The sequence below is a fragment of the Mirounga leonina genome, unplaced genomic scaffold (assembly GCF_011800145.1).
Source record: "Mirounga leonina isolate KUSES-001 unplaced genomic scaffold, KU_Mleo_1.0 Mir_94, whole genome shotgun sequence".
Lineage (NCBI taxonomy): Eukaryota > Metazoa > Chordata > Mammalia > Carnivora > Phocidae > Mirounga > Mirounga leonina.
The window spans coordinates 57,774,861-57,802,325 of NW_023270855.1; the positions used below are offsets into that span (position 1 = coordinate 57,774,861).

Sequence of the window (27,465 nt, forward strand, 5' to 3'; positions counted from 1 at the left end):
GCCCCAGTGTCTATCACCCAGCCACCCCATCCCTCCCACCCCACCCCCCACTCCAGCAACCCTCAGTTTGTTTCCTGAGATTAAGAATTCCTCATATCAGTGAGGTCATATGATACACGTCTTTCTCTGATTGACTTACTTCGCTTAGCGTAACACCCTCCAGTTCCATCCACATCGTTGCAAATGGCAAGATCTCATTCCTTTTGATGGCTGCATAATATTCCATTGTATATACATACCACATCTTCTTTATCCATTCATCTGTCGATGGACATCTTGGCTCTTTCCATAGTTTGGCTATTGTGGACTTTGCTGCTATAAACATCGGGGTGCACGTACCCCTTCGGATCCCTACTTTTGTATCTTTGGGGTAAATACCCAGTAGAGGCTGCACCATTTTGTAATCCCACCAACGTGCAATGGGTCAGTCTTACAATCTTTTTATTTTTTTAAAGATTTTATTTATTTATTTGACAGAGAGAGAGACAGCGAGAGAGGGAACACAAGCAGGGGGAGTGGGAGAGGGAGAAGCAGGGGGAGTGGCAGAGGGAGAAGCAGGCCTCCTGCCGAGCAGGGAGCCCGATGCGGGGCTCCATCCCAGGACCCCGGGATCACGACCTGAGCCGAAGGCAGATGCCCAACGACTGAGCCACCCAGGCGCCCCCATTTTTTTTTTTTTAAGTAAACTGCATGCCCAAAGCTCGAACTCACTACCCCGCGATCAAGAGCCGCAGGTTCTACGACTGAGCCAGCCAGACGCCCATTCTCCCAATTGTTCGTTAAGATGTTGGCCTCCCCCGCCCCGGCTGTTGAGCCTCCCCTCGCCCCACCCCACCGACCCTCATTTGTCTGGTTCTACGCAGGTTCATCCAGGCAGGTCCCGGCAGACAGCAGGCGCTCAGTTCGGTGGGAACCCGCGGGCGCACGGGGACTGCCGCGCGTCTGGGCATCACACTGCCCACAGGCGCGCTTCGACAGCCAAGCGCACCGCGGGGCAGGGGCGGGGTACCGGGAGGGCGCGCCCGCAAGACTCGTCTCGTCCAGCAGGGGGCACCTCAGGGCCACATGCTACTAAAACGCCGATTCAAAGCAAGCGAACGACCGCGGGGTCCTGGGGGTTCTTTTTCTGGTCAGGCGCGCGGCGGACAGCCCCGGCGCCGTCGGGGCCTCGGGCTCGGGATGGCTCCGCTGCCGCCTCGGAGGGCCGGCGGCGGCGCCGGCGAAGCTCCCGGAGGCTGCCGGCCGGGCCGCCCGCGCCCTCCAGCCTCCTCCCGCGGCCGCCTGCCCCGGCCCTTGCGCCCGCGGCGCGCCCCGGTCCCTCGAGCGCCGGCGTTTCTGGTCCGGCGCGCCGCGGCCAGCCGCTCCCGAGGTCCCTTGCGGCGGCGCCCGGGGGCCTGCGGGGGCCTCGGGGCAAGATGGCGGCGGCGGGGTCCGTGCGGCGCGGGCGGCGGCGACCGCGGCGCCAGTGAGCGGCCCGGGGGCCCGGGCGGCTCCGGGCCGGGGTCCCGCTTCGGGACGGACCATGCTACGCTCCACCGGCTTCTTCCGGGCCATCGACTGCCCCTACTGGGCGGGGGCGCCGGGGGGGCCCTGCCGGCGGCCCTACTGCCACTTCCGGCACCGCGGGGCGCGGGGCCCCGGCGCCCCTGGCGGCGGCGGCGGCGGGGCGGCGGCCCCCGCAGCAGGTAAGGCCCGAGCAGGGCTCGCGCCCCGGCCCCGGCCCGGCGCCCCCGCGGGGCTCCCCCGGCGCCCGGTTCTCGGCCCACCGGCGTGTCGTCCCCCCAGCCGGGCCCGGGGCCGCCGGGCCTCCGGTTCCGGGAGCCTGCGCTGCCAGCGCCGAGGGCCGTGCCGGCCGAGGGCTGAGCGCCGCCGACGCCGGTCGGCAGGCCCCGAGCCCCGCGCTGCGGCGAGCCGTTCCCGCCGCGCCGCCAGCCCCAGCGCCTGTGGCGGGTCCGGTGGTGCGCGCGCTCCTTGCCCCGCCGCGTCTCGGGAGGCGGCCCCTGCTCTCTGCAGGGGCGCAGTCGGGAGGGTGTCAGGAGCACCTCCCGTGTGTCGGACGCGGCTGGACGGGAGGAAGCCCAACCCGAGTGCCTGGGCCGGGAGGGGGACCCGGCTTCCAGGGGAGCAGCTCCGCTCAGCGGGGGGCCGCACGTCGTGTGCTCGTGGTGATTGTCCTGGTCACGGGGAGTTCGGCGGAAGCTGGGGGGAATCAGGCAGGCTTCTTGTAGGAGGCGTGGGATTGGAGCTGAGGTTTGTTTTTTTTTTTTTAAGATTTTGTTTATTTATTCATGAGAGACGCAGAGAGAGAGGCAGAGGGAGAAGCAGGCTCCCAAGGAGCAGGGAGCCGGATGCGGGGCTCGATCCCAGGACCCTGGGATCGTGACCTGAGCCGAAGGCAGACGCTTAACCATCTGAGCCACCCAGGCGTCCCAGGACTTTTTTTTTTTTAAAGATTTTATTTATTTGAGAGAGAGACACAGCGAGAGAGGGAACACAAGCAGGGGGAGTGGGAGAGGGAGAAGCAGGCCTCCCGCGGAACAGGGAGCCCGATGCGGGGCTCGATCCCAGGACCCCGGGATCATGACCTGAGCCGAAGGCAGACGCTTAACCGTCTGAGCCACCCAGGCGCCCGGAGCTGAGATTTTAAGAACGGGGGAAAGAAGGACGTCACAGGGAAAGGCTCGGAGGGAGGACTCAGGGGTGTCATTCCTTCTGAGGGAAACTCAGGCTCCCACTGGTGACCTCCGTCCTTCAGGACTGGCTCCCCCTTTCCATCAGACCCAGACTTCCTCATTTGGTCTCAGTGTCGAATTTCCTCTGTGTCTTTCCCCATAAAAAATGATCGTTTCAGAACCTCCTTCAAAAGAGGAGTGTGCTGGCTGGAGTTAAATAATAGGCCTGTTTTTCCATTTTGTCAGGAAAAGAACAGTAGAGTTTTCTAATTTCTCACGTGAATTTGCTTACCTCTCTGGCACCTGCAGCTGTCTACAGCCAGCCAGATGCAAGCATTCATTGTCTGGTTGCACACCTGTGCTGGGCACGGGGCGTTGAGAGCTGCGTGAGCTTCGGGTGTGGCCGCCAGGAACCTGCTGTGGAGGAGAAAACACACGTGTGCCCGCTGGTACCTTAGCCTCAGGTCATGCTCCTCCCAGCTCCAGTGGGGGCCACGGAGGGGGGGGCACATGGGAGTCGGCGCCCAGCTCTCCTGCTGAAGCGCAGCGTCTTGACTCCGTTTATTTATCTCTCGGTACTGTGTGCAGTGCTTTGCAAGGAGCCCCGATTTCTGGGTTCCTCACGGTTAGTACAGGGAGGGCAGGACCACACCCTTATGCCACTGACGTTGTGACTTGGCCCCAAGTCCACATGTTGCCTTTCAGCCTTCTGAACTCTGGGGTGTTGATTTCTCGCCTCATGCGTTCTTCCCTCGGTAAGTCACTTTTTACATTTCTTTCTGCCTCACAGATGGCCAGTTAGTTTCCCAAAGGATCATTTTTGGGAACCTGTTTGGTGATGTAGTTCTGTCTGCCCTGCTTGCCGTGGAAAAAATGCAACTGCCTACCCCTTTTCCCAGTAGGTCTGCATTTTCCTTTTGCAGGAAAGGAAAGGAAGGGGGGAGGCCTGCTTTGGGGTGGAACACTGCTTCCCCTGCAGAGGGGCAGGGTCAGATCCCAGCTCAGCCTCTTTCTTGCTGTGGAGCCTCTCTGACTCTCTGTTTCCTTTTCTGTGTCATGCTTATGGGGTTGCTGCCCTCTGAGGAGGCCAGGGGAGAGTGTGTGCCTCGTCCTTTCCCTCCCTTTCAGCTTCCTCTGCTCCAGATTTTGACAAGCCCTGTTTCCTTTCGGCTGGAAGAGGCTGCAGCAGTCCAGACGTGCACGGCCCAAGCAGAGGTGCTCTGGCAAGGGTGGGCTAGGCCAGGTTTGCTTGGACTCATTTTTAAGCAACAAAGTTGCCAAGGTGCTGGGTGGGAGCCGCCTGCAGGTGGGCTGTGGGGTCCCTGTGAGGCCCAGCACCTCTGGTCTTGGGCCAGTGAGCACCTGAGCCTTTCAGCAGAGTCTGAGGCCCGTGAGGGGGCTGGGCCGGGGATCCTGTAGCTTCCAGCCCTGCAGATCCAGCCCCACGCCCAGCCCATGTGGGCTTTAGGACTCCCACTTCCAGACTCGGGTGTGGTATTGCCCAGTTGTGGCAGCACATGCTCGGGCAGGCTCTCTAGGACTCTCAATGGTAGGGATGATTGTCCCCATTTTACAGATGAGCAAACTGAGGCCCAGAGATGGGGAGCCACTCTCCTGTGTGCGCACAGCCGGTAAGTGGGGGATGGGATTGAGTCTGGGCAGCCAGGCCCTTGCCGCACTCCCCACCGTCCTCCAGTGCCCGCTTCCCAGCACCTGTGTGTCCCCCCCGCACACCAGGGCACCCACTGTGTGTCAGGCTCAGCGCTGTGCCTTGGGGATGGCAGGGAACAGAGAGACCTGGGAAGGACGGAATTGCAGGACTTGAGCGCTGAGACCTGAGGACAGGCTGGAGGGCAGGAGTGGTCATGGCTGTGTGGTGGGGGCAGCCCTCCCCTGGGCCTCCCATGAGGCCCTTGAGGGCCCTTTATGGTCTGGAGAGCAAGCCCTGCCTCTCGGGGAACGGAGGCAGAGAAATAAGCACTTCCCCGCAGGCGGTGCGATTTATTTCCCCTGTGAGCTGCCTCGGAGCCGGAGGGCCACAGCCGCAGGAACAGGCAGCCCCCGGGGGGATGACTGTACCGAGCAGGCCCGTGGCCATGCTGCCTCTCAGCTGCTCCCTCTTTGGGCAGGGTGCCATCGGGTTTCATTTGAGGGCGACTTCCCACCATCCCGTGATGGTATTTTCCGAGATGGAATGGAAGTGTGGTCTCCTGCATCCAGCACTTTCTCATTGAAGTGAATGCTGGGGAGATTTCTCTCCCCTGATACTGAGAAAGAGTGGATTCTGAGAAAAGGTCAGCAGAAAGCAGCATTGCCTTTCGTGTCTGGAGGCCTGGCCAGGGTATGCAAGGAGCCTGGAGTGCCTTTGCTAGGGGGCAGTGGGGCCTGCAGTCTGGCCCGCTGGGGCCTCCTGCTTAGTCTGGGCGGCGCGGGGGGTGGTGGTGGGGGAGCTCTGAAGCTGGTTGGAGGAATAGTAGAAACTGGACATTGGGGCCCGTTGGGGCCAGTCATGCTCTGGGTGGGGAGCATCGTGGGCGCTGTAAGGCACTGAGCGCGTCCACCTGCTCCGTGCCGGGAGCACCCCCAGTCGTGACACCTCCTACCCTGGTTGTGACAACAGATGTCCCTAGACATCGCCTGGTGTCTCTTGGTCATAGGCTGTTTCTTGCAGAGGACACTTTCTTTTTAAGCGTCCCTCCTGCCCCTCCCAAGATGCCGCAGCCCCCAGAGACCCAGCCTTGCAGGCCTCCCAGAGGAAACGCCTTCAGCCCCGCTGGTGGTGGTTCTATTGTCTTGTTGCTCTTGGTTTTCTGTCAGGATGGGATTAGAGGCGAGGTGCTGGGGTTTTCAAAGCACCAAATTCACCACTTACACCAGGCTGCGTCACCGTTGTGGTTTTGGGCAGGATCCCAGCTGGTGAAGCCCACATGTTGCCTCTGTTCAAAGCACCTTTCTTCACGACTCAGAGTAACAAAAACATTGGACAATACTGAAAAGTCAGAGGAAACGTGTTTTGGAAGTTGCCCCGAGTCCTGCATCTACCTGCATGCTGGGCTCCCTCCCGGCCTCCCACAGAAGAGGCTTTGTGGCTTTTGTACGTCGTCAAGATCCTGCCGCACTGATTAAGTTGGACTCTGTTTTCTGAGGCGAGAGGCCATCCTGGGACTGTGCCCCCGGCTTCCTGTACCTGGCAGCCCCTCCGGATGACCTGAGACCCTTAAAAAATCCTGCCTTCTTGCCCTGATCTAGGCTTGAGCCACACACGAATAGCTGCGGAGGGTATCTGAAAGTGTTTTTGCTCCGCATTAGCAGAGCAGTGGGTCTCTCCCTGAGGTCCTGCCCCAGGGGTTGCTGAGCAGTGTCTGGGGAAGCTTGTGGTTGTCAATTCAGGGGTGCTCCTGGTGCCTAGTGGGTGGGGGCCAGGGATGCTGTTCAGCCCCCCACAGTGCCCAGAGTGCCCGTTCCCCTACATACACAGATTCATCCAGCCCTGAACGTCCGTGGTGCCAAGTGAGATTGGGGAACCTGATCGGCGCCCAGCCCCTGGACAGGGTTGGTGGGGACAGCCAAGCCAGCTGAGGGGAGCTCGGGGCCTGTGCGTGGTGCTTGAGCATGCCCCCACACGAGTTCTCCAGGGGCTCCAGAGGAGAGGTGCAAGCGTCGTGGCTGGCTTTCAGCCCTCGCAGGGGGAGTGCAGCCCCAAATGAAGGCATTCTGGCTTCACTTTCTGTTGTGCAGAGAGCCTATCCTGGGGGGTGGCCTGGCCTCCACCTGGTCAGCATTACCGCCTGTGCCTCAGTTAGCCCTTCTGTGAAATGGGTAATGACTTGGGCCCTCAGTGGACAGCGTCATGGGAACATTCTTTCCTGCTTCATTGTCCCCTCTGCACTCAGGGTCCCATTTACAGAGCCATGCTTGGTGCTGCCGAGGTGGGCGTGCAGGATTCTTTCAGCTCTGCATGCCTGTGCGGTGGGGAGGCCGGTTGGTGTGATCTGATTCACAACCAAGAACTGGATGCTAAGAAGGAACAGAGCCGGAGGAGGCGCTCAGGTCACTGGAGCTGGGAACCATCCGGGCGGATTGCAGGGGGTTGTGGAAGGGTCTCCTGGCTGCCTGCTCTTCTCCTCCATGATAAGCTGCATCCTCCAGAGTTTGTGCCGTGGTTGGCCGGTGCCTTTTGAGGAAGCAGGCATGCGTGCTTGTCATTTGAGGGCCTTTGGTCTGTCGGCTTCCCCTAAGTATTGAGGTCTTCTGGAAATGGCCATGCGGAGGGCCTGGCCACGGCAGGCTGCGTGGGGGCAGGCAGGAGTGGAAGCCGAGGAGCACCTCTGGGGGAACTGCCCTCGCGCTCGTGGCTTTCGTTTGCTAATGGAAAACAGGGTGGGAAGCTGCTTAGGGTGCCCAGGACTTGGGTGCTCTGAGGGTGGGGCTTGGCTGTTTCACAAGCCGTGGTCTTGGCCTGGACCCGTGTTTACACGCAGGTACCCCTGGGCCTTGGTGTCTTCTGGATGTGTCTGAATTCAGCATGTACCTGTGGGCTGGCGCAGGGTGGGGGAGGCGCTCTGGAAGCTGAGGATGGGTGTCCCCAAGCACAGAAATGGGCTGGGGTCCAGGAGAGAGAGCAGTTGGCCCTGGGGTTGCAGAGACATCAGGCAAGTGTCCCCATGCAAGTGGTTCCTGAGCTGGGCTTTGAAGGATGAGTAGAAGTTTGCCTGGTGGCTGGAAGCAGGGGTAGGGGTGGGGGGATGATAATCCAGGATTGGGGCTGGGAGACAGGGCAGTGGAAGGCCTGGAATGTTCTCTTGTGTGGTTTGGAGGGACTGGGGGTAGGGGGGAAGGGAGGTTGCTCCCCAGCATCGCTGCCACCCACAGCGGCTCCAGCAGGGGTCACTGTTGTCACGCTGACTCGTGATGGTCCTTCTGGAGGCTCCTGTAGTCTGGCCAGTCCACCCCAGACGCGGCGATGGAGGGCTGTGCTCAGAGCCGGTTGGCTTTCCTGTGTGGCTGCTGGGGGCTGTCTGTGTGTGTCTGGGGGAGTGGGTGCGCTCGAGGCACAGGGGGCCTGTGGCCCTCGGCCAGTATTTCTTTCATTCACTCACTCCACGCACCGTTGCAGACGTTTGTGCCGGCCAGCTCACTTGTGGCCGGGGTGTAGAGGGGAGCCAGGCGGTCAGCATGTTGAGCTGCTGGACAGCAGGGGACAGGAGGGGCAAGGCCCAGGAGGTGACAGGGAGGGCTCATCTGAGGGGTACTGGGACTGCATGCACTCCAGGCGCATCCTGGTCATGCTTGTCCCTGTGTGTCCTAGAGGCCAGATCTGTCCCCTCCCAGTTGATGGGCACACATCACAGTTGTTTGTCCTGAGAGATCTGTGTCCCCTTCTCCAGTAAAGTGGCCTGGAGAGCCCTCAAAGGGCAGGAATGTGGGTACTATTCCAGGAGACGGACCTGAAAGCCCGGGGGCCCCCTCCTCCCCATGCACCCATGCCGCAGCATTTTGCTGGGTATCTAGGGAAGAGAATAGGCCTGTCCGAGCAGCTCAGTGCAACTGGTTCTGCAGGGAGGATCTTGGAGGGCTGCCTGGAGGAGTCGCTGAGACAGAGGCCATCAGGCTCTGGGCAGGAAGCTGGTCTCAAGTATGAAGAGGGGTGGGGTCTGGCCCACCTGGAAAGCCTGCCCTCGTCACGCCTCCGCAGCATCTACCTTTGGGGTCAAGTAATAAAAGCCACTGATGCTCACGTGTGACCTTGTTATGTGGGCTCTTTCTTGGGGGTCACAGCTGGCTCCCCCGTCTTGGCTCCACGGTCCAGGAATGGCCGTGAGAGGTGTGGCTTTCCTTCTCCCCACCCCCCGCTTTACTCTGAGGATGCTTCGGTGTTCCTAGGCCTCCGGCCGCCCAGAGGACCTCCTAGGAACCTCCGTTCTGGAGGAAGGTGACCTCCAGGATACCCACTGGTCACCGTGTTTGGGGAGTTGGAAGTGTACCAGGGCCAGAGTGAGAGAACTCTTGAAATTTTCTGTGTTGAGACTATGAAAGCGATGTGGTGCCCCTGACGGGTGATGAGGGCAGCAGAAAGCAGACCCCTCCAGCTGCCCCAGGGGAGGCCCACTGCAGCCTGACCCCAGCCTGATCCCTCCGCTGCTCTTCTCTGTATTTCTGAGTGCTCTTTGTGTTTTTATCTTGTTCTGGAGCTTCCCTCCAGGAAGTAGTTTTGCGGCATAGCTGAGCTCCCCTCATCTTTACGAGGGCCAGCAGGCTCAGCGTTGGGCTGACTCGTCCCGGTCCTCCTGGGACCAGGCCTCGGGTGGGGCAGCTCAGTAGCGGTGTGGCCAGTGATGCCCAGAGAGAGCCCAGTTAGGTGGTGGTCCCAGGGCTGGCTAGGGCCCTCTTTTCTTTCCTCTCCCCTGGAGCCCTTGCACTTGCTTCTGGGGTGGGGGCTTTAGAGCTGAGGGGAGAGGGCAGCGAGGGGCTGTCCAGGGCTCGGAGCTTTGAGCCAGTGTGTGGAGCTGTCCAGCAGCATCAGTCTGCCCTGGGGGTGGAGGTGGACCTGGACCCCAGGCCCTGCTCCCCCCCCCCCCCCGCCCCGCCCCCCCCCCCCCCTCCGCCGGCACAGGGGGGGCCCCCCCCCCCCCCCATGCACTCTTGAGCACCTGCTCCTATCGGCTGTTGCTCTTCTCTTCCTAGGTGTCTGGGGTGCCCCAGGCAGCCCCAGGACTCTCCCCTCTGCTCCAGAACAAGTGAATGGCCAGGTACTTTCACCCTGGGCTTCAGGCTCCTGCCCCATCCAGTGGGCATTTGGATGTCCCTGAGTGGGGCGTGAGGGCATCCTACCCTGGGGGTAGGAATAGAGACTCTGGGCCTGCAGGGCAGTAGTGATGGCCAGCCCTTCTGGGGACCTGGGGGGCTGTTGTGCCCCCCCGTTGGGGGGTGGCCAGAAGAGCCGAAAGGGAGGGGTGGGTGCTCAGACCTTCTGAGCCCCAGTTGGCTCTGCCCCGCATTTCAGCCAAGCCAGGGCTGGTGGAGAGCTGGTGTGCTTTCTACCACCGTGATCGTACCCCGGGGCATTCTCCCCTTCTCCTTGCACAGCCTCTGCGCCGCACGCAGCTCCCGGAGCCCAGGTGGGTTTAGTCCCTCCGCTGACCAGCCCTGCTGTCCTGCTTCTCTCCAGGGCTGTGGGGCTGTCTCCCCCCTGTGTCCTGCTGCCCCCACGCAGGGTCAGGAGGCCCTGGCTGCCCATGGGGTTGGAGGAGAATTCTGCTGAGGTCTTACCAGAGCCGAAGCCACGGTGGGACCACTGTGCAGCTGTGCTTATCGTCCTCGGACCTTGGGCAGCGCAGGAGGAGGGCGGGGGCGACAGCCAGCGCCTTGGCAGAGGAGGTCGGTCAGCAGCGCCAGGACTCCTTTCCGGGTCAGGGGGGACCCAGGCCCTGCGGTCAGCCCTCTCACCGGCTGCGTGAAGCTTAGGGAGCAGCCTGGCCGGCCAGGGCTCGGCCTCCTTATCTGTGGAATGGGCAGACTCGGGGCAGGACGATTGTGAGGGAAGGCCTGAGTGCCTCCTGGGGTTCATGGTGGGGCTGGAGGACCTCCCCCAGTGGGGCCTCCGTGCTTGGCTGTCTTGTTAATTCCACATGCCTTTGTGGGAGGGTGCGTGGCATTTTCTGGAGCCGGGGTGCGGTGGGAGCAGGGGCACAGAGGCACAGATGGGGCCCAGGATAGGGTGTTTCCCGGCAGAGGGGAGGTTGGGAGGGATTGGAGGCGGCTGCCCAGGACTCAGGAAGCAGCGCCGCCCTGTCTGTGGCCCACTCAGCCCCTTGTGGTCTCCACAGTGACCCTTCCCCGGCTCCGGATGGGTTTTTGCACTCAGGGACCCATGGCCCCGCACAGTGGGAGTTCGGCCTTTCCTTGTGGGGTCGGGGAAGCAGACCTGGTATCCACCGTGCTGGAAGCCTGTCCCAGAAGTGGGCCATCAGAAAGAGTGGCAGGACGCCAGAGCCAGGGGAGGGCAGCTCTCTCCTTCAGCAGGGCAGGTCCTGGTGGGTGTGCGGCCTTCGTGGGCACAGAACCAAGGCTCAAACGCCTGAGGGGAAGGCTGGGCCTAGGTGGGCTGGCGGTAGGGTGTGGGTATGGGAAGGGGTATTTGGTGACGTTTTCCTTTTCCAAAAAACAGCCTAATTAATCTTGTTTACCGAATGCGTGCTTACCAGGTGCAAACCCCCGAGGGAACTGCCCCTTGGCTTCCATCCAAATGAATTCCCTGATAATTAGAAGGTGCCTTCCAGGGTGCCCCATGGTCCTTCCTGAGCTCTCTGGGTGCCACCTACCCAGAGCCTTCTGATGTGCTCCCACGGGCCGGTGGGCAGCGTCCCTGGGGCACCCTGCCGCTTGTAAAACATTTTCTTGGGGAGCTTCTCAGTTCCAATAGGCCCAGTGAGGTCCTGGCCCTCCGAAGCAGGGTAGGGCAGGGGCTAGGTGCCAGGAAGGTCCCCCCTAGAAGCCTCAGGTAACCTTGGCTGGGGCTCAGCGGGCCCCTGTCTGCAGGGACCAAACTCTGGGCCCTGTGTGCTCACTTTTAAGCCACAAGGTTGTAACAGAGTTCCTGGCAGCTATGCTGGAAGCTTCCAGACCTGTCTGGAGCCCCTCAGGCTGCTGACCGTGTCGCATGGTACCATGGGGGACCTGAGGCCTCAGGGGCAGGGGTTGGCCTTGACCTTCTTAGGCCCACTGAGGGCGGTTTCTTCGGCTTTGTGGCTGGGGAGGCAGCCTCCAGCGGGGGCTGAAAACGCTCCACGTGGGCAGAGCTTCGGGGATGCTCATATCAAGGGGCCGGGTGCTTGGACTGGGCTCAGCCAGGAGCTGCAGCCCCTTCAGGGTCTGAGCTGCTGGGACCCCTTCCCATCTGAGAGGCCAGGCTACTTGAGGCTAGTGGGGGTGGAGCGGTGGGGCTGCCCTTAGGATGCCGCTACAGGCCCTGGGGTGGGAAAAAGACAGCCTTCCTCCTCGCGCCTCTGCCTCAGATCCTCCCACTCCCCCCGAGTTAACAAGGCAGCCTTCGGGCCTCTGCAGGCCCTCCTCTCTCCCTCCCTTGGGGTCTCCACCTAAGCACAGATTGACTTTGGGGAAAACCCTCCCTTTCAAAATGTGAGGTGGCCTGAGGTCCAAACTCTGACCTCATTACTTTGAAGCAGGGCTGAGGGGCTCCTTCCTGGCTGGTGTGCACATTGTTGTACGTATGTATGTATATACATATGTATGTATGTACTTATTTATTATTAGAGCGTGCGCACCAGCATGAGCAGGGGGGAGGGGCAGAGAGGCAGAGGGAGAAGCAGACTCCCCGCTGAGCAGGGAGCCCGATGCGGGGCTCGATCCCAGGACCCTAAGATCATGACCTGAGCTGAAGGCAGATGCTTAACTGACTGAGCCGCCCAGGTGCCCCCAGATGTGCATATTGTTAGTAGCCCTTCTCCCTGGTGAGGGGTAGGGAAAGACCCCCATCTGTTCATCCCCAACCAGCCTCTGGGGGAGGGGTATTCCCATGAGGGGGGCTGGGCTGGATGTCCCCTTGAGATCAGCCAGTCAAGCCCCTCAGTGGACATGCCTGGTAAGTGCCCCCCCCAGCTTGTGGCCTGTCTGGGCCTCTCTCTCCTGGCAGCCAGGACTTCTGAGGCATTGGCTCCTCACTGTTTACTCAGGCGGAGTTGAGCTGGAGGGGGTCTGCCATTGGTGCCTTCGGACTGGTTGTGGGTCAGGGTGGGCAGGGAGGGTGGCCCTCCACCTCTGACCAGGGGTGGATGTGCGTTCTGTCCCCGGGCTCCCCACCCCATATCCGGGAGTTTTCAGCTGTGAGAGGGGGCACGAACTGACCGCCCCCCCCCAGGGCCCCAGCTCGGTGGTGGTGGGTGTTGGACTTTGCCTCCCTGGCTCGGACCCACAGTCCTGGCGCTCCTTGGTGGTCTGAAGCATCACTTCTTCTAAATACAATCAAAACCTAGATTCCAGGTTAAATGCCAGACAACACACCCACAATGATCCCTTCCTTCCCTCGGGCCCCAGGCAGAGGCCCAACCACCAGGCCCTGCAAAGCCTCCTGTCCTGAAGGCTGGTGGCCAGCCACGATTTTCTTTACCCTGTGCTCTCGCTCCGCAATGTTGCTGGGAGTGTCCTGGGGCTACAGAAACGCGTCACCGCAGCCTGGGTGCCTTAAGACAACAGTCTCCTCATCTGACAGTTCTGGAGGACAGAGGTCCACAGAATATGTCCCCCTGGGCTAACGCTGGGTGTGGGCAGGGCTGGCTCCTTCTGGAGGTTCCAGGGGAGACGCAGCTGTTACTCTGCCAACTGCAGGGCAGGAGATCTAGCCAGGTTCTCTTTCAGGACTCTCTAGAATCATCTCTGATAGGACTTCTAAAGAATTGTTATTTGAATATAGTTGACACACAATGTTATATTAGTTTCAGGCATACAACTTAGTGATTTGAAAAGTTCATACGTGGGCGCCTGGGTGGCTCAGTCAGCATCTTCCTTCGGCTCAGGTAATGATCCCAGGGTCCTGGGATCAAGTCGTGCATCGGGCTCCCGGCTCAGCGGGGAGTCTGCTTCTCCCTCTCCGTCTGCCTCCTTCCTCTGCCTCCTCCTCCTTCTGCCGCTCCCCCTGCTTGTGCGCGTGCTCATGCTGTCAAATAAATGAAATTGTGAAAAAAAAAAAAGTTTATACATTAGGTTTTTTTTTTTTTAAAACAGATTTTAAAATTTCAGATAGGAGAGTGCCTGGGTAGCTTGGTTGGTTAAGCGTCTGCCTTCAGCTCAGGTCATGATCCTGGAGTCTAGGGATCGAGTCCCATGTCGGGCTCCCTGCTCGGTGGGAAGCCTGCTCCTTCCTCTGCCCATCACCTCGCTTGTGCTTTCACTCTCTCTCAGATAAATAAAGTCTTTAAAATAAAATTTCAGACAGGATTTCTCATGATGAGGTCTTTAAATTCTGGAATATTTGAACGTAGTATATTTGCATATGGTATGTTATTCCTTTCTTGGAACATTGGGCTTTGTTTGTTCATGTTTTATTTAGCTTCTGTCCTTCTGTCTGTACGTGAGAGTCTCCTAGGAGTTTTGTGCAGACAGTGGTTTCTTTGGTTGTGCGGGGCTCAGAGCACAGGCCCTGGAACGCGGTACCTAACCGGAATTATCTATCCCACAGCCGCTGGTGGGATCATGATCTGGTGGAGGTGGGGACTCTTCAGGTCAACGTAAACATTACAAGGTCAGGACAGCAGGCCGGCTCCATAGGAAGAGCGTGCGCCTCCTGATCTCAGAGTCGTGAGTTCAAGCTCCGTGTCTGGTGTAGAGGTTACTAAGAAAACAATAATAAACAAACAACAACAACATTAAGAGGACGTAGGCTTTGCTGTCCACCCCATTTGGTGTTTTCAGAATGAGATTTGAACATACAATACTTCTCCTTTTTTTAAAATTTTTTTTATTTTTTATTTTTATTTTTTTTAAATTTTATTTATTTGCAAGAGAGAATGAGATACAGAGAGCACGAGAGGGGGGAGGGTCAGAGGGAGAAGCAGACTCCCCGCTGAGCAGGGAGCCCAATGTGGGACTCGATCCCAGGACTCCAGGATCATGACCCGAGCCAAAGGCAGTCACTTAACCAACTGAGCCACCCAGGCGCCCAATACTTCTCCTTTTTTATACCGTGGGACCGTGGCGTGGGGAGCCTTCTGCCTCACCTGTTCCTTGAGAGCATTGTGGGGCTACCTAGCGGTGGGCGTCCGTGTTCCGGCATGTGCACAGCCCCGTGGACTTCACTGTAGGGAGTCCTACAGGGGACACCTCAGGGGTGGCCCTCTGCTCCCCGCTTACCCAGGCCCTGACCCTGGGGAGCCCTGCACATTCCTGCCCCGCCCAGGGCCGCGTCTGTGCCCTGCCCGGCTGGCAGGCCCTCCGTGCACACCGTCCCAGCTCCGGCCTACAGGAAGTAGCCTGCTGTGGCTTCGCTGTGGGCTGGGCCCACGGACTCCCATTCTCGCCCTCGCTCCCGGGCTGCACTTGTCCAGGCTGTCAAGTCTCCATCCGCTCCGTTGTGCCGGTTGGACGACCCGTGCTGGGAGGTCTGGGGACCAAGTGGCCGTGCCTTGGGGGCCCGGTTCTGCTTCCTCACTGCGCCTGTCAGTCGATGCAGGATAGGTCCTGCATGGGGAGTGGGGCACGCGCCGGAAACCTCGACCTGCTGGCAGATCGTCCCTGGGGCTTTGCCGGAGGCCCGGCCCGCAGTTGGTTCTGGTTCTCTGCTGGTCCGACGCCTCTTCCCCTGCTGGCCTTGGGGGTGAGGCCCAGACTGAGGCAGTGGCCAGTGCTGGCTCGTCCGCCTGTGCCTAAATGGGCCCACTCACTGCTCTTTTCTCCCACTTCCCGTTTCAGGGCTTGGTTATGATCCGTACAACCCCGAGCTGCCCAAGCCGCCTGTGCAGAGGGAGAATGGAGCCCTGGTCAGAGGGGATGAGCCCCGCTCGGACATCCTGGAGCTGGAGCTGGTCAATCAGGCCATTGAGGCCGTGCGCTCGGAGGTGGAGCTCGAGCAGCGGCGGTACCAGGAGCTCCTGGAGACGGCCCGAGAGCACAGCTCCGCCGAGGCCCCCGCCGTGGCGCCCCGAGGCCCTGCCGCTTGCCCTGCCGCTGGCCTGGACGAGGACGCCTTTCCACTGTCCTTCGATTACAACCCTGGTGGCCGCCCTGGCCTCCTAAGCCCTGATGCCAGCTACCAGCCCACTCCTCTGGCCGCCGCCGCCGAGGCAGGCAGCAAGTACTCGCTGGCCTCTCTGGATCGGGCGCAGGGCCATGGCGGAGGGGGTGGCAGCACCCTGGAGTACGTCCCCAAGGCTGTGAGCCAGCCCCAGCGATACGGCCGCCCCGTCCCCAGCAGCAAGTACGTGTTGGACGACTCCAAGCCGTCCACGGACCTGGAGTACGACCCACTGTCCAACTTCTCCGCCCGGCTGCTCAGCAGGGCCAGTTCCAAGGACGACAGGGCCCCCAAGAGGCCCAGGGGCTCCCGGGGTAGTGAACCCTACACGCCCGCCCTCAAGAAGCCCTGCGACCCCTTTGCTGGCTGCGACGCCAGGTTCTCAGACTCGGATGATGATGCCGCCGCAGCTCCGCCTGACGTGCCCGTCACCACCAGCCCTCCGAGATCCCAGGCGGGCCCCGAGAGCAAGGCCCCCGGGCAGCCAGGCTCCAGGGAGAGCCAGGACGCTGAGGAGGGCGGCCTGCGGGAGACCAAGGAGATGGCAGTGCAGTATGACGTGGAGGACCTCGGGCAGTCCCCCAAGGGTCCCGGGGGGACACTCGTGGCCAAGCCCAGCTCCCCGGCCAGGGCCTCCCGGGAGCCCGGCGACTCCAAGCAGGGAAGACCCAAGAAGAAGAAAAGTGGGGCACTGCCTGCCCCCGGCCACAAGGACGGCGTCCGGAAGAAGGACAGGGGCAAAGACGGAGAGCGTGGGAGGCCAGCCGGGAAGCCCTGTGCAGACAGGAGGGGCCCACAGGCTGGCAGCCCCCGGCAAAGGGCCGAGCAGCCCGAAGGGACCAAGAAAAAGCCATCTTCGGCCACCCCGGTGGCCAGCTCAGGGAAAAGCCGGCCCGACCGCGGGGGTGTCCACCAGCTGCCAAACAGGCCCGGCGGGAAGACCGCGTCGGGGAAACTGGCCGAGCGGAAGGCCCGCTCGCTGGACGAGGGTGCCTCCCGGGACGCCCCCAAGCTGCAGAAGCGGGCCCTGAGCCACGCAGACCTCTTCGGGGACGAGAGCGAGGATGAAGGCCCGGGGCCCGCGGCGCCCCCCGCCGCCCCGCCCCACCTCAGCTCCACCTCGGACTCCGACTCGGACTCGGACAGCAGCCTGGGCTACTCAGCGGCTCAGGGGCCGCGCAAGCGCCTCAAGGCCCCCCCGCCTGCCCGGCCTGCCCCCGCCTCCCCCTCCCCCTCCTCATGCTCCTCTTCCTCTTCCTCTTCCTCCTCCGGGGTGGGCGGGAGCGTGGACTACGCCGCTCTGGAGAAGGAGGTCGACTTTGACTCCGACCCCATGGAGGAGTGTCTGCGCATCTTCAACGAGTCCACCAGCGTGAAGACGGAGGACAGGGGCCGGCTGGCCCGGCAGGTGAGCCGCCTCCACAGGGCCTGTGGCTGCAGCGGGGGTGCTCCCGTCCTTCCTCGGTCAGGAGCCCTTGGGGGCTGCCTGCGGACCCCCCCGCCCCCCAGCTTGCCTTGTCCACAAAGAGGAGGCTTAAGGCCCACCCGGCAGGCTCCCGGGCGGTGTCCTGAGATCCACAGAGACCAGGCAGAGTTGTGCAGTGCATTGCCCACCTCTCCCTCCGCCCCCTGTCTCCTCCCTCTCTCCTCCGTCCCCCCCCAAACCCGGGCTACCCCAGCCTTTCTGGGTCGGCCAGCCAGTGTCCTCAAGTCGGCCACCAGAGGGAGCTTGCTTTTCCACAAAGCTCAGAAAACTGCCGCTTGGTCCCTCCCAGGCTGCCCTGTCCTTTACTGCCCTGCTCTGTTCGCAGACCTTGCAGGTGGTGCGGGTCAGATTTCTCCACCTGGTTCCTGTGTTTCTGAGCCGCCCCGCGTGAGCGGGCGAGGGAGGGGGCCAGGAGGCAGTGGTCTGGGTGGGAGGCCACTTTGGCTCAGGCCCCTGTCGCACTTGGGGCTGGGGTGTGTCTGCAGGAGATGTGCTGGGGGGCCTGTTTCCTCACCTGTGAGTGGGCGGGGGTTGGAGGTGAGGGCCCCACATCGTGTCTCAAGACCTGGGAGCCCCTCCCTCGAGTGCGTCTCTGCCTTCCCACCTCACCCTGTCTCAGGTCTGGGAGCCCGCTGCATTGGTGTGGGAGGTGAGGCCCGAGAGAGGGAGCCTCGCTGAGGGACGGATGTGTGTTTCAGCCCCCCAAGGAAGAGAAAATCGAAGACAAGGGGCATTCGGGTTTGACCACTCTGTTCCCTGGGCAGAAGAGGAGAATTTCTCATCTCTCCAAGCAAGGCAAGGAGGTAAGAGTCTGCTTCTGGGTCCTGGGTAGAAGCTGCTAGGAGAGAGGCCCCTGTCTGCGAAACCAGATCCCCGTGTTCCCCGGCCGACGAGTTCCTGTGTCCTGGCACAGAAGTGCCTGGAGCCCGCCTCCGGTCTTCAGGCTGTGCTCCGTTCTGGGGGGAGTCGGGCACAGCGCAGGAAGGGCGACGTGAGGGGCGGCTCCAGAGCGGCCGTCCTCCAGCAGGGTCACACAGCGCAGTCTGGCGCTGGCTGGGAGATGTGCTGTGTGACCCCAGAGAGGTGGCCCAGCCCTTCCGAGCTGGTTTCCACCGTGAAGACTGGGAAAGTGGTTGGTGGCTGAGGCAGCCAGCGTAGGAGAAGATCGGGGCAGAGGGTGGGGCTCCCGGCCAAGCACCTGGGAGCTCTGGTTGATTCAGTCACTGGAGCCCTCCCCTGGTGAAGCTGGAGGTTAGAGAGGATTGAATCAAGCGGGATTGGATTGGTGTGCTAATCCAATCAGGGGGCCCAGGGATTCCCACCCACGTAGTGGGTGTGCCTCTTATCAGGGCCAAAGGCACGGCCTGGGCCTTCTGAAGGCAGAAGCCGAGAGAGCAGGGCCAGGGAGGTGCTCCGCTCCGGGACGGTGAGGCAACATGAGCTTGAGGCCCAACATGTTGAGCTCCTTGGTTCCCGCCTGGGTATCCAAGAGCTCAGAAGGCCCCAGGGCAGCTGGACGTGCCCAGGCCCTGGAGCCCCGGCCTTCCTGCCCATGGCTGTACTGTCAGTTTTTTGCCCCACGTGGCCTGCTCTGGGTGCCCCCAACCTACAGCCACACCCTGGAATTTGTCATCACCCAGGCAGAGCCTGTGAGGAGAGGCCCAGCTCCCCCGGCCCGGCCTCTCACCGCCCAGGAGGTATGCTATCGGCGGGCCCAGCAGGCCCAGAGGGACTCTGCTACCTGGCTCCAGGCTACCCAGCAGCTGGCTGAGAAGCCCTGTTCCATCCATATCTCAGCCCCTGGCGAGAAGAGGAGGATCGCCCACGTTCCCAACCCCCGTCTGGCTGCCGGTAAGTCCCAGGGCACAGGGGTCGGGCGTGATAGGAGGGGCCCAGGGCCAGGCTCCACTTCTGCCAGCGATGGTGGCCTTGGACAGGGCCCAGCCGGGGCCTCAGCATGCTTGTCTGTGAGATGGGGATCAGGGTCTCTCCAACCGGTAGCAGGCGGGCCTGGTGCAGTGCCCAGCGGCTCTGGGCCTTTCCTGGCTTTGGTGCTGGTACTGGGCTCCTGGCTGTGGAGAGGCGGAGGGGTGTCTTCTCCTATCCCTTGTCTATCAGACCCAGAGCCTCCCTCTGAGGCCCTGACCCAGAGGTCTCCCTGTGACTCTCCCTCTGTCCCTGCCCCTGGTCTTTGTGTCCTTGCCTCCCCCGGGCTCCTGGGGTATTGGAGGCGGGTGGCCCGGTGGGGGCCGGTCTGAGCGTGGGCACCAGGCCCTAGACAGCGATGCCAGGAACAGGGAGCTGGCTGCAGGGTTGTGTGTGGGGTGGGGCCCCTGGCTCCTGCCCAGGTGTGGCTGGAGGCGCTCAGCTGACCTCGGGGGCTCGGGGCAGTCTTGCCCCCTCCTCCTGCTCTGAGGGGCACGCTCTACACTGCGGAAGCCGGGTCACGCTTCCGGGGTCCGACAGGCAGGACACTCGGTGGGTGTCTCTGGGTCAGCAGTGTCTGGAGCAGAGGAAATGGGAGGGGGGGCTCAGGAGGGCTTGTTCAGATGCAGTCAGCCTCTCTGGGGGAGGCCCCTGCCCTCTGACCAGCTCCCAGGGGACTCCCTTGCTGCTATTCCAATACCCCCTTGATTAACCGGGACCTGAGGGGCAGCCCCATGAGGTAGTCCTGCAAATGCAGGCGCCCGTAGCCACCGCTGCTTTTCCCTGGTGCCGGAAACCTTCTTCAGCATAAGCTGTTTCATTCTGATCCTTCCCCACCCTGGAACCCCCCGGTTAGAACCCGATGGTGAGGGGTGTTGGCTGAGGTTCTTGAGCAGCGGGAAGGGCGAGGACCCTGAACCGCGTGGGGCCCGGGACGTGGCTCTCTCACAAACCCACAGCTTCTGCCCGTGGCCGAGTCGCACGGGTCGGTCCTGGCACACGGCCCTCACCATACACGCTGGGGGTGGCGTCAGCCCGCGGGGAGTCCGGCATTTGTAGGCACTGGGGCCACCTCCCTGAGCGGCCGTGGGACCCACCTGAGGTCTCAGGAGTCCCGTCCGATGCTCCGGGCTGGCTTTCCTTTCCACGTGTGCCCAGGTGCTGCCTGAGAAGTCTGTCTAAACGAACCTAAGAGCTGTCTTTCCATCCCTGAGAAGCGCACGTTTTCTGCCCCGTCAGCAGAGGCTGACCCTGGTGTCCGATGGGCCACAGCCAGCTCGTGGTGCCAGCGTCCTTCCCAGGAGGCCGGGGACCCGGGCCCTCTGCTCTCCTCATCTGCTCCCGTTCTCTTGTCACGGCCGGGCCCGGGAGCAGGGCTGGTCTGAGGCCCCGCGCACGTGCTCACCCAGCCCGCCTCCCCTAGCCCCCGCTGCCTGCCTGGAGCCCTCGGAAACGGCCCCACAGGCGGGTGCCCTCCTCCCTGGGGGGTGGGGGGGGCGGGAGACTGTTTGGTTTGTGACCTCATCAAAGGGAGAGGCAGAACACAGGCCGCGGCGGGCAGGCCGGCTGGTCACAGTGACCGGGCCGGGGACGTCCTGTACCCTCTGGTCCTCAGCCCAGGAGCCAGGGCCTTTCCTCCCTCGTACGTCAATGCCTCGGAGTCGGGGGCCGGAACATGTGGCAAAGCCTCCCCACGTGCCCTGCCACTCGCCGGACCACCCCGGCGGCGACGTTGCCTGAGCCGGCCTCCAAAGCCCGTTTGTGTTTCCCCCTTCTCGATGGACTTGCCCGAAAGCAGATAGAACCTAATGCCATTCCGCAGCCCGTGTCCCACAGCCCGGCCCTTCCCCCGGTGCTCCGAGATGCACGTCCTGCTGGCGCTGAATGACCGCGGCTGCTTGGTGCTCTGCACCTCGGTGATGGGCGTGCTCTGCTCCCGCACTCACGGACCCTGTGCCCCGCCAGCCCCCACAGGTGCCAAGAGGGCCCTCTCCGCCAGCAGCAGCCAGCCTCCCAATGGCCCCGAGCCGGGCAGCCAGCCCCTGAAGGCGCGTACGTTGTCGGGCATGGCGTCCAAGACCACCACCACCGTCACCCCCAAGCGCGTTGCCCACAGCCCATCTTTACAGGTGAATGTCCTGCTCCCCACAGGAGCCTCCCCTGCCCACTCCCTCAGCTCCCCCATCGCTCGGGGCAGCTGCGGTTCAGAGACATTGAGCGGGGGGGCACAGGTGCCTTCCTCCTCTCCACCTGCCCTCAGTTTTTCCTCTGTCCACACTGCTAGGGTGGTCTGTTGGTGCTGATGAGCCAGCGGCCACCCTCCTGGTCACCGGAGCCCAGAGTTCCCAGCAGGGTCCACTGTGTGTGTGATGCCCTGTGGGTTTGAGAAATGGCGTCAGAGGCCCAGGCTGGGACGTGCCACCTCCAATGGGTCTGTCTTCCCTAGAGTTTAAAGAAGCCCGTTATCCCCAAAGAGTTTGGGGGCAAAGTCCCCACGGTCATCCGCCAGCGGTATCTGAACCTGTTCATTGAGGAGTGTCTCAAGTTCTGCTCTTCAAACCAGGAAGCCATAGAGAAGGTGTGTGACCCTGGCAGGTGGCCGCTGACCGCAGGCTGTCCGGGTCCTAGGCTGAGGGGCTGCTCCTGGGCCCCAAGCCCAGGACCCCAGGCCTGAGCAGCACGTCTGTCCCCAGGCGCTGAACGAGGAGAAGGTGGCCTACGACCGCAGCCCCAGCAAGAACATCTACTTGAATGTCGCCGTGAACACTCTCAAGAAGCTGCGGGGCCTGGTCCCCAGCTCCACGCCCGGTCTCAACAGTAAATTGGGCGGGGGGAGGGGGTGGCCGGGGAGTTCACGTCTGGAAGAGTCAGCTTTGTGCCTTGAGCGCAGGACCCCGGGCTCCCCAGGCGAGGGAGCGGGGGCGTGGGGCCCTGGCCGGCTGGCTCTTTGCCGCTCGGAGCATGGGGACTGTCGGACAGAAGGCCGCGGGAAACGCTGTGGTGGGGCCGGCGGCTGGTCGGCAGGTGTCTGCGGACGATGATGCCGGCCCCACGGCCTCACCACCGCCTCTTCTCGCTAGTAACCGCCCTCCTTAGCTGGCTGGCTCTCTCGAGCTGCGGGGCCCCGCTCATGGGACGGCCTCGTCAGAGGCGAAGCTCCCCGGGCCTGCTCCGCACGCTCAGCTCCGGGAGGACGTTTCTTTCCTGCCCCCGAATGCACATTAATCCGTCAGTGCGCACACCTCCGCAGTCTCCTGCTCCCGCCTCCGCCCCCACAGCTCCTGCGGGCAGCGTCCACGGAGCCCCCGAAGGCCCTTAGGTCGTCCCCGTCCCTTAGGACCACCACCTGCAGCTGCTTCCAGAAGAGTTAAGGTGGGGGCAGGGTGGCTGCCCCCAGGTCACAGGCGGTCAGGCCTCTCCTGACTGGGTGCTGAGGAGCCGGCCAGGGGACAGGCCACCACGGAGGGCAGGGGTGCACCTGGGAGTCTGAGCGTACTGTACCCTCCCCCCACTTCCAGAAACCGGCGGCCGGAGGGTTGTGTCCCATGAGATGGTGCTGGGAGGCAAGTTGGCCACCAAGACCAGCTTCTCGCTCAGCCGCCCGAGCAGCCCCCGGGTGGAGGATCTGAAAGGTGAGCCCGGTCCCTCAAGCGGTCCAGCCGGGCCACTCGGGGGCTCAGCGGTGGCTCCTGTGGCAGCATTCCCACCCCACCCCCGCCAGGCCTGCCCCCCCTGCTCGCCTGCTCGGCCCTCCCCGGCCTTGCTGTGGGATGACCGCCTGTCCCGGTTGTCCCCAGGGGTCGCCCTGTATGGCCGCCTCAAGGAGTACCTGCTCACCGAGGACCAGCTCAAAGAGAATGGCTACCCCTTCCCGCACCCCGAGCGGCCGGGGGGCGCCGTCATCTTCACGGCTGAGGAGAAGAAGCCCAAGGACGGTGAGTGGGCTTGAGCACCCATGCTTGGGGGGCGCTCGCGGAGGGCCGTCTGGGTGGGGGGGCGCGAAGTGAGCAAGAGACAGACGCAGGGGGCTCGGGGCCTGATGCCTCGGCCGTCCGCTGCCTCACAGCGTCCTGCAGAATCTGCTGCCGCTGTGGCGCCGAGTACCTCGTGTCCCCGTCGGGCCGCTGCGTGCGGGAGGAGGAGTGCTGCTACCACTGGGGGCGGCTCCGCCGGAACCGGGGTGAGCCCCCCGCGCCCCCAAGGAGGGAGGCTGGAAGCGCCCGCCTCACGGGGCCCGCCCTCCTCTGCTGGGAAGCCTCTGCCCGGGCCGTCGGGTGCCAGCGTCGTGCGTGCGAGGCCTGGGGCGGGCCGCCTGGGGGCCCCCGGCCCTGACCGCCACCTCCCTTCCAGTGGCTGGCGGCTGGGAGACTCAGTACACGTGCTGCTCGGCCGCCATCGGCTCCACTGGCTGCCAGGTCGCCAAGGTAGGTCTCTGGGCCCTGCTCGGCGCTTCCCCGCCTGGCCAGAGAGGAGGCGCGGCTGGGCCGGAGCCCTGACCCCCCTTCCCTGTCCTTTCATCCGTGTGCCTCTGGCGGCGGCCTTGGAAAGGGGGGCTTTCCTGAGACCCACGCCGGGCTCACCGGCCTTCCTGTCTCGCCTGCAGCAACACGTGCAGGACGGCCGGAAGGAAAACCTCGAAGGCTTTGTGAAGACTTTCGATAAAGAACTTGCGGAAGACGCTCACCCAGGGATCTTCGCCCTCGACTGTGAAATGGTGAGTTGCGTGCCGCGCGTGCTCGTGGCGGCCGGGCACCCACACCCGCAGCTTGGAGCCAGCGTGGGTCTCAGGATAGAGCAGGTGAGGGGAAGAGCCGTGGACAGCGGCGGGTGCCGGCCTCTCTCTGGCTCGGGCTGTGAGAGCGGGCTTTTCCGCCACCGCCAAGCGAAGCTCTGGCTTCGGCCCTCGGCTCGCCCCAGGCGCGCTGACGACACGGCTGCGTTTACTCGGGACTGGCGTGCGCACCGGGGGGCTGCTGGGGCTTAGCGAGGGCACCCCGGGTTCACGCCTGCTCCGGCTCCCAGAGGAGCCCCCGGGAGCTCCCCCGGAGCTCGGGGTGGGGCGGGCGCGTTGTCACATGAGCCCTCCCGGCCGCACAGTCCTACACCACATACGGCCTGGAGCTGACGCGCGTCACGGTGGTGGACACGGACATGCAGGTGGTTTACGACACCTTCGTCAAGCCAGACAACGAGATCGTTGACTACAACACCAGGTGCGGCCCCGACCCCCCGCTCCCCGCCCGGCTCCGGGCTCGGGAACCCCAGACCCCTCTCTAGCTACCCTCAGGCCCCGACTCTGCCCACCGCAGGTTTTCAGGGGTGACCGAGGCTGACCTCGCCAACACGAGCATCTCGCTCCGGGACGTCCAGGCCGTCCTGCTGAGCATGTTCAGCGCCGACACCGTCCTCATCGGACACAGCCTGGAGAGCGACCTGCTGGCCTTGAAGGTACCGCCCGCCCCGGGCTCCGCCTGCTGGGGGTCCTGGGCCCGGGGCCCTCAGCTGGGTGGGGGGAGGGGCAGGAGTTGGGTGGTCCGACCCCGGGCACCTGGGCCCCTGTGGTCTCTGCCCAGCCGCCCGCCCACAGGTCATCCACAGCACCGTGGTGGACACGTCCGTGCTCTTCCCGCACCGCCTGGGCCTCCCCTACAAGCGCTCCCTGCGGAACCTCATGGCTGACTACCTCAGACAGATCATCCAGGACAACGGTGAGCCGGCGGGCGGCGGGGCGGCGGGGCCGGGCCTGGGGGGCGCGCCCACCCTGACGCACTCCCCTCCCGCTGTGCAGTGGACGGGCACAGCTCCAGCGAGGACGCCAGCGCCTGTATGCACCTGGTGATCTGGAAGATCCGAGAAGACGCCAAGACCAAGCGGTGACCGCTGCCGCCTGCCCGCCTTCCCCGCAGCCCCGGCCCGGCCTCTACCCCAGGCCTCTTCCAAAACAGTGCAATAAATCTCGAGAGCTAACCCTGTCCACGTCGCCAAGACATGGAAACAGAGAGAGCGGGACGAGCCGGCGGCACGAGAGCCCCACGCCGAGACCACCTGGAGCCCTGCCCCCCACCCGGCCCCTTGCGCCGCCCCCGCCTTCTGTCCTCTGGAGACCGCTGCTGACTCCCGGTGGAGGCCGGGACAGACCCCCCCCCGGCCCCCCCGTGGGCCCCGCTGCGTCCCTGGCAGCCAGACCTCCTGCCCCTCCTCCTGCCGGGCAGGCTTTTCGTGGGTGTGTTTGAGACAGGGGTTTTTTTTATTTTGTATTGTTATTTTTATTATTTGTAATTTAAACCTGACGACTCGCACAGTTGTCTTTTCCCGCCCGGAGAAGCAAGACCCTGGTGCTGCCTTCCCTGTTGGGGGCGGGGGAGGGGGAGAAGTTGGGGGGCCGGGAGCCGACAAGCTGTCCCCTTGGCAGCCACCAGGACCGAGAGTCCAGCCTGGCCTGGGCCAGACGGGTGGGAACTGGCCTCCCCAAACCCACCTGGACTCCGTGACCTCTGGGAACCAAGCCAGCCCCCCTGCCCCCCCCAGGGCCTCGCCTTCCGGACCCCTCCAGGGCCCATCAGCCTCTGGACCCTGTCTTCCTGCCAGAGCCCCACCCTCCCCAGGGGCTGTGTGTAAAGGCCTGCAGCCTCCCCAGGGCCCTGAGCCCCTCTCCCCCAACCCGAGGCAGGGACGGAATAAATGTTTGTATGGATTTTAGCTTGCGTGGCGTCTGGTGGTGTTCTTGGTGCCAGGTGAGCCCCACGGTCAGCACCTGTGCCCCTAACTGGGGAAACAGCACACCCTTGTTCATCTTCCTGAGAGCCGTCCCCGGTGCCCGAGCCGTCCCCGGGCCTGCCAGCCTGGCCTGGGGATGCAGACCTGGAGCCCTGGGGGTGCTGTGATGGTGGAGGCAGCAACCATGTCCTGTGAGTGGGGTCCACCTTGCTCGCCCGGGGGGTGGGGGGCTGGGCGTGGAGGGTCCCGGTGGGACCGGAGAGCCACTGTGCCTTGCGTGTCTGAGAAGCTTCCGTGGAAAGGGAAGGGTGGCCGCTCACCGCCGTGTGCCTGTTTGCTGCTCCCAGGACATGCTCGTGTGCACAACGCCCAGCGATGGAATTGGCGGCTTTGTGAATTACGGTGCCTCTTGGGGTGGAAGGGCCGGGGCTGCTCGGGTCTCCACCTTTAGTTCATTTATAATGGGAAGTGAAGCCAGAAATAACCTCGTGGAGGGGCGGGTACCCGAGTGCCCTAGGTCTGGAGGCAGGAACACAGGTGCTGGAGGGAGGGCTGCCTGGAGGAGGCCCCCTGCTTCTCTGTCAAGCTTCTGCTGCAGGCCCAGAGAGCAGGGTCCCAGGCTGAGGACACAGCAGCCTCTGCCCCCAAGGTGTCCTGGGCCATCGCTGCCAAGGACTGGTTGCCTCTGGATCCGGGGGGGCCCTCCAGGGGGAGTGTTGACCCAGCCACTGTTGTGTCCCCCTGACGTTCTTGTGACCGTTTGACTTTCTCCCACCTCTTGTGTAAATAAGTAGTTGTTTCCTAAATAAATGGCATGGCCGGTTTCTGTGTTTTTGTTTTTGTTTGGAGAGGGGGCAGCGGGAGAGAGAGAATCTCAAGCAGGCTCCACGCCTGGCGTGGAGCCCGACGCAGCGCTTGGATCCCAGGACCCTGAAGTCAAGACCTGAGCTGAAATCCAGAGTTGGACCCTTCACTGACTGAGCCACCCAGGTGCCCCCTGTTTCTGTGCTTCTGGTGGTGTCTGCCTCCCCAGAGCATACTGAGCCCCCCAGGGAGACCGGGAGGAGGAGTGCAAGCTTTCAGCTGGCCAAAGATGCTGACTCTTGGAGGCTGCAGGGCCTTTGCAAATCCCAGGGAGGGAATGGGGTTCGCGGACCCAGCAAAGTCTCTCCTAAAGACTATTAGAACAATTTGTGCCAGCGCCCCCCCCCCCCCCGCCACCACCACCACCCCAGGGTCTTTCCCATTAACCACGGGGACGGGGCTGGGTGTTTGTTGAGTGAATGAATAAATGGGAGGTTTACCTGCTCTCCCCTCCCCAGGCCAAGGAGGGTGTGCAGACCAGGCTTCCGAGGAACAAGGAGTAGGGGGGTTGCCGCCCTGATGGTGGAGGTCACATCCTCTGTGCTGTCCTCACCACACCATCACCCACTCATTCATTCACCCAACATTTGCTCACAGGTGTTGCTGTGAAGGGCTCCAGGCCCCAGGCAGAGACGGGAGGCTGGGGCATGGAATCAGGTGCAGGTCCCAGGTCTGTTGGATCAGGAATGCGCCAGAGGGAGGGATCCCAGGACTAAGAGGGAAGGGTGGTGAGGGTGGGAAAGTACCAACTACCTTCCTAATTTCCACACTTCAGACGGTTTCTAAAAGTGAAAATAGGAAAGACAGCGCTCAATCATCTCTTCTGCCCTCCCGAGTTTGCCCCTTCCCTTGAACCCCACTCAGGGAGGCCCTAGAGTCAGCAGCCCCTCCCGCCCTGGCTCAAGTTGCCCACCTCTGGGGCCTGGCGATGACCCTGCCTTATGGCTGTCTCCCACGCCTGTCACCTTCAGGAAGGCCCCTGGAGCCCTGGCCGCCCGCTGGGTGAGCACACACGGGCCAGAACCTCGTGGGCTTCCTGTAACGTCCTCCCCAGC

The 27,465-nt window shown here is 62.9% G+C and overlaps 1 protein-coding gene across 9 annotated transcripts; it reads left to right on the top strand.

Moving 5' to 3' along the window:
• The first annotated feature begins 1,431 nt into the window (after positions 1-1,431).
• On the top strand, positions 1,432-25,528 carry REXO1 (RNA exonuclease 1 homolog). Of its 9 annotated transcripts, none has more exons than XM_034996535.1 (18): positions 2,570-3,570; positions 3,801-3,901; positions 4,249-4,303; positions 15,096-16,825; positions 17,602-17,706; positions 18,544-18,754; positions 20,795-20,958; positions 21,276-21,407; positions 21,523-21,646; positions 22,348-22,461; positions 22,627-22,764; positions 22,896-23,009; positions 23,180-23,253; positions 23,433-23,543; positions 23,927-24,042; positions 24,139-24,277; positions 24,417-24,537; positions 24,618-25,528. In XM_034996535.1, exons 1-18 carry the CDS (start codon positions 3,546-3,548, stop codon positions 24,704-24,706), a joined length of 3,663 nt encoding a protein of 1,220 aa, XP_034852426.1. In that variant the 5' UTR covers positions 2,570-3,545; the 3' UTR covers positions 24,707-25,528. The 9 variants fall into 9 exon arrangements, with proteins under 9 accessions (XP_034852427.1, XP_034852426.1, XP_034852430.1 ...); XM_034996539.1 differs by having other exon boundaries at positions 2,570-3,427; positions 3,801-3,915; XM_034996533.1 differs by having other exon boundaries at positions 2,570-3,427.
• The last annotated feature ends 1,937 nt before the right edge of the window (positions 25,529-27,465 follow it).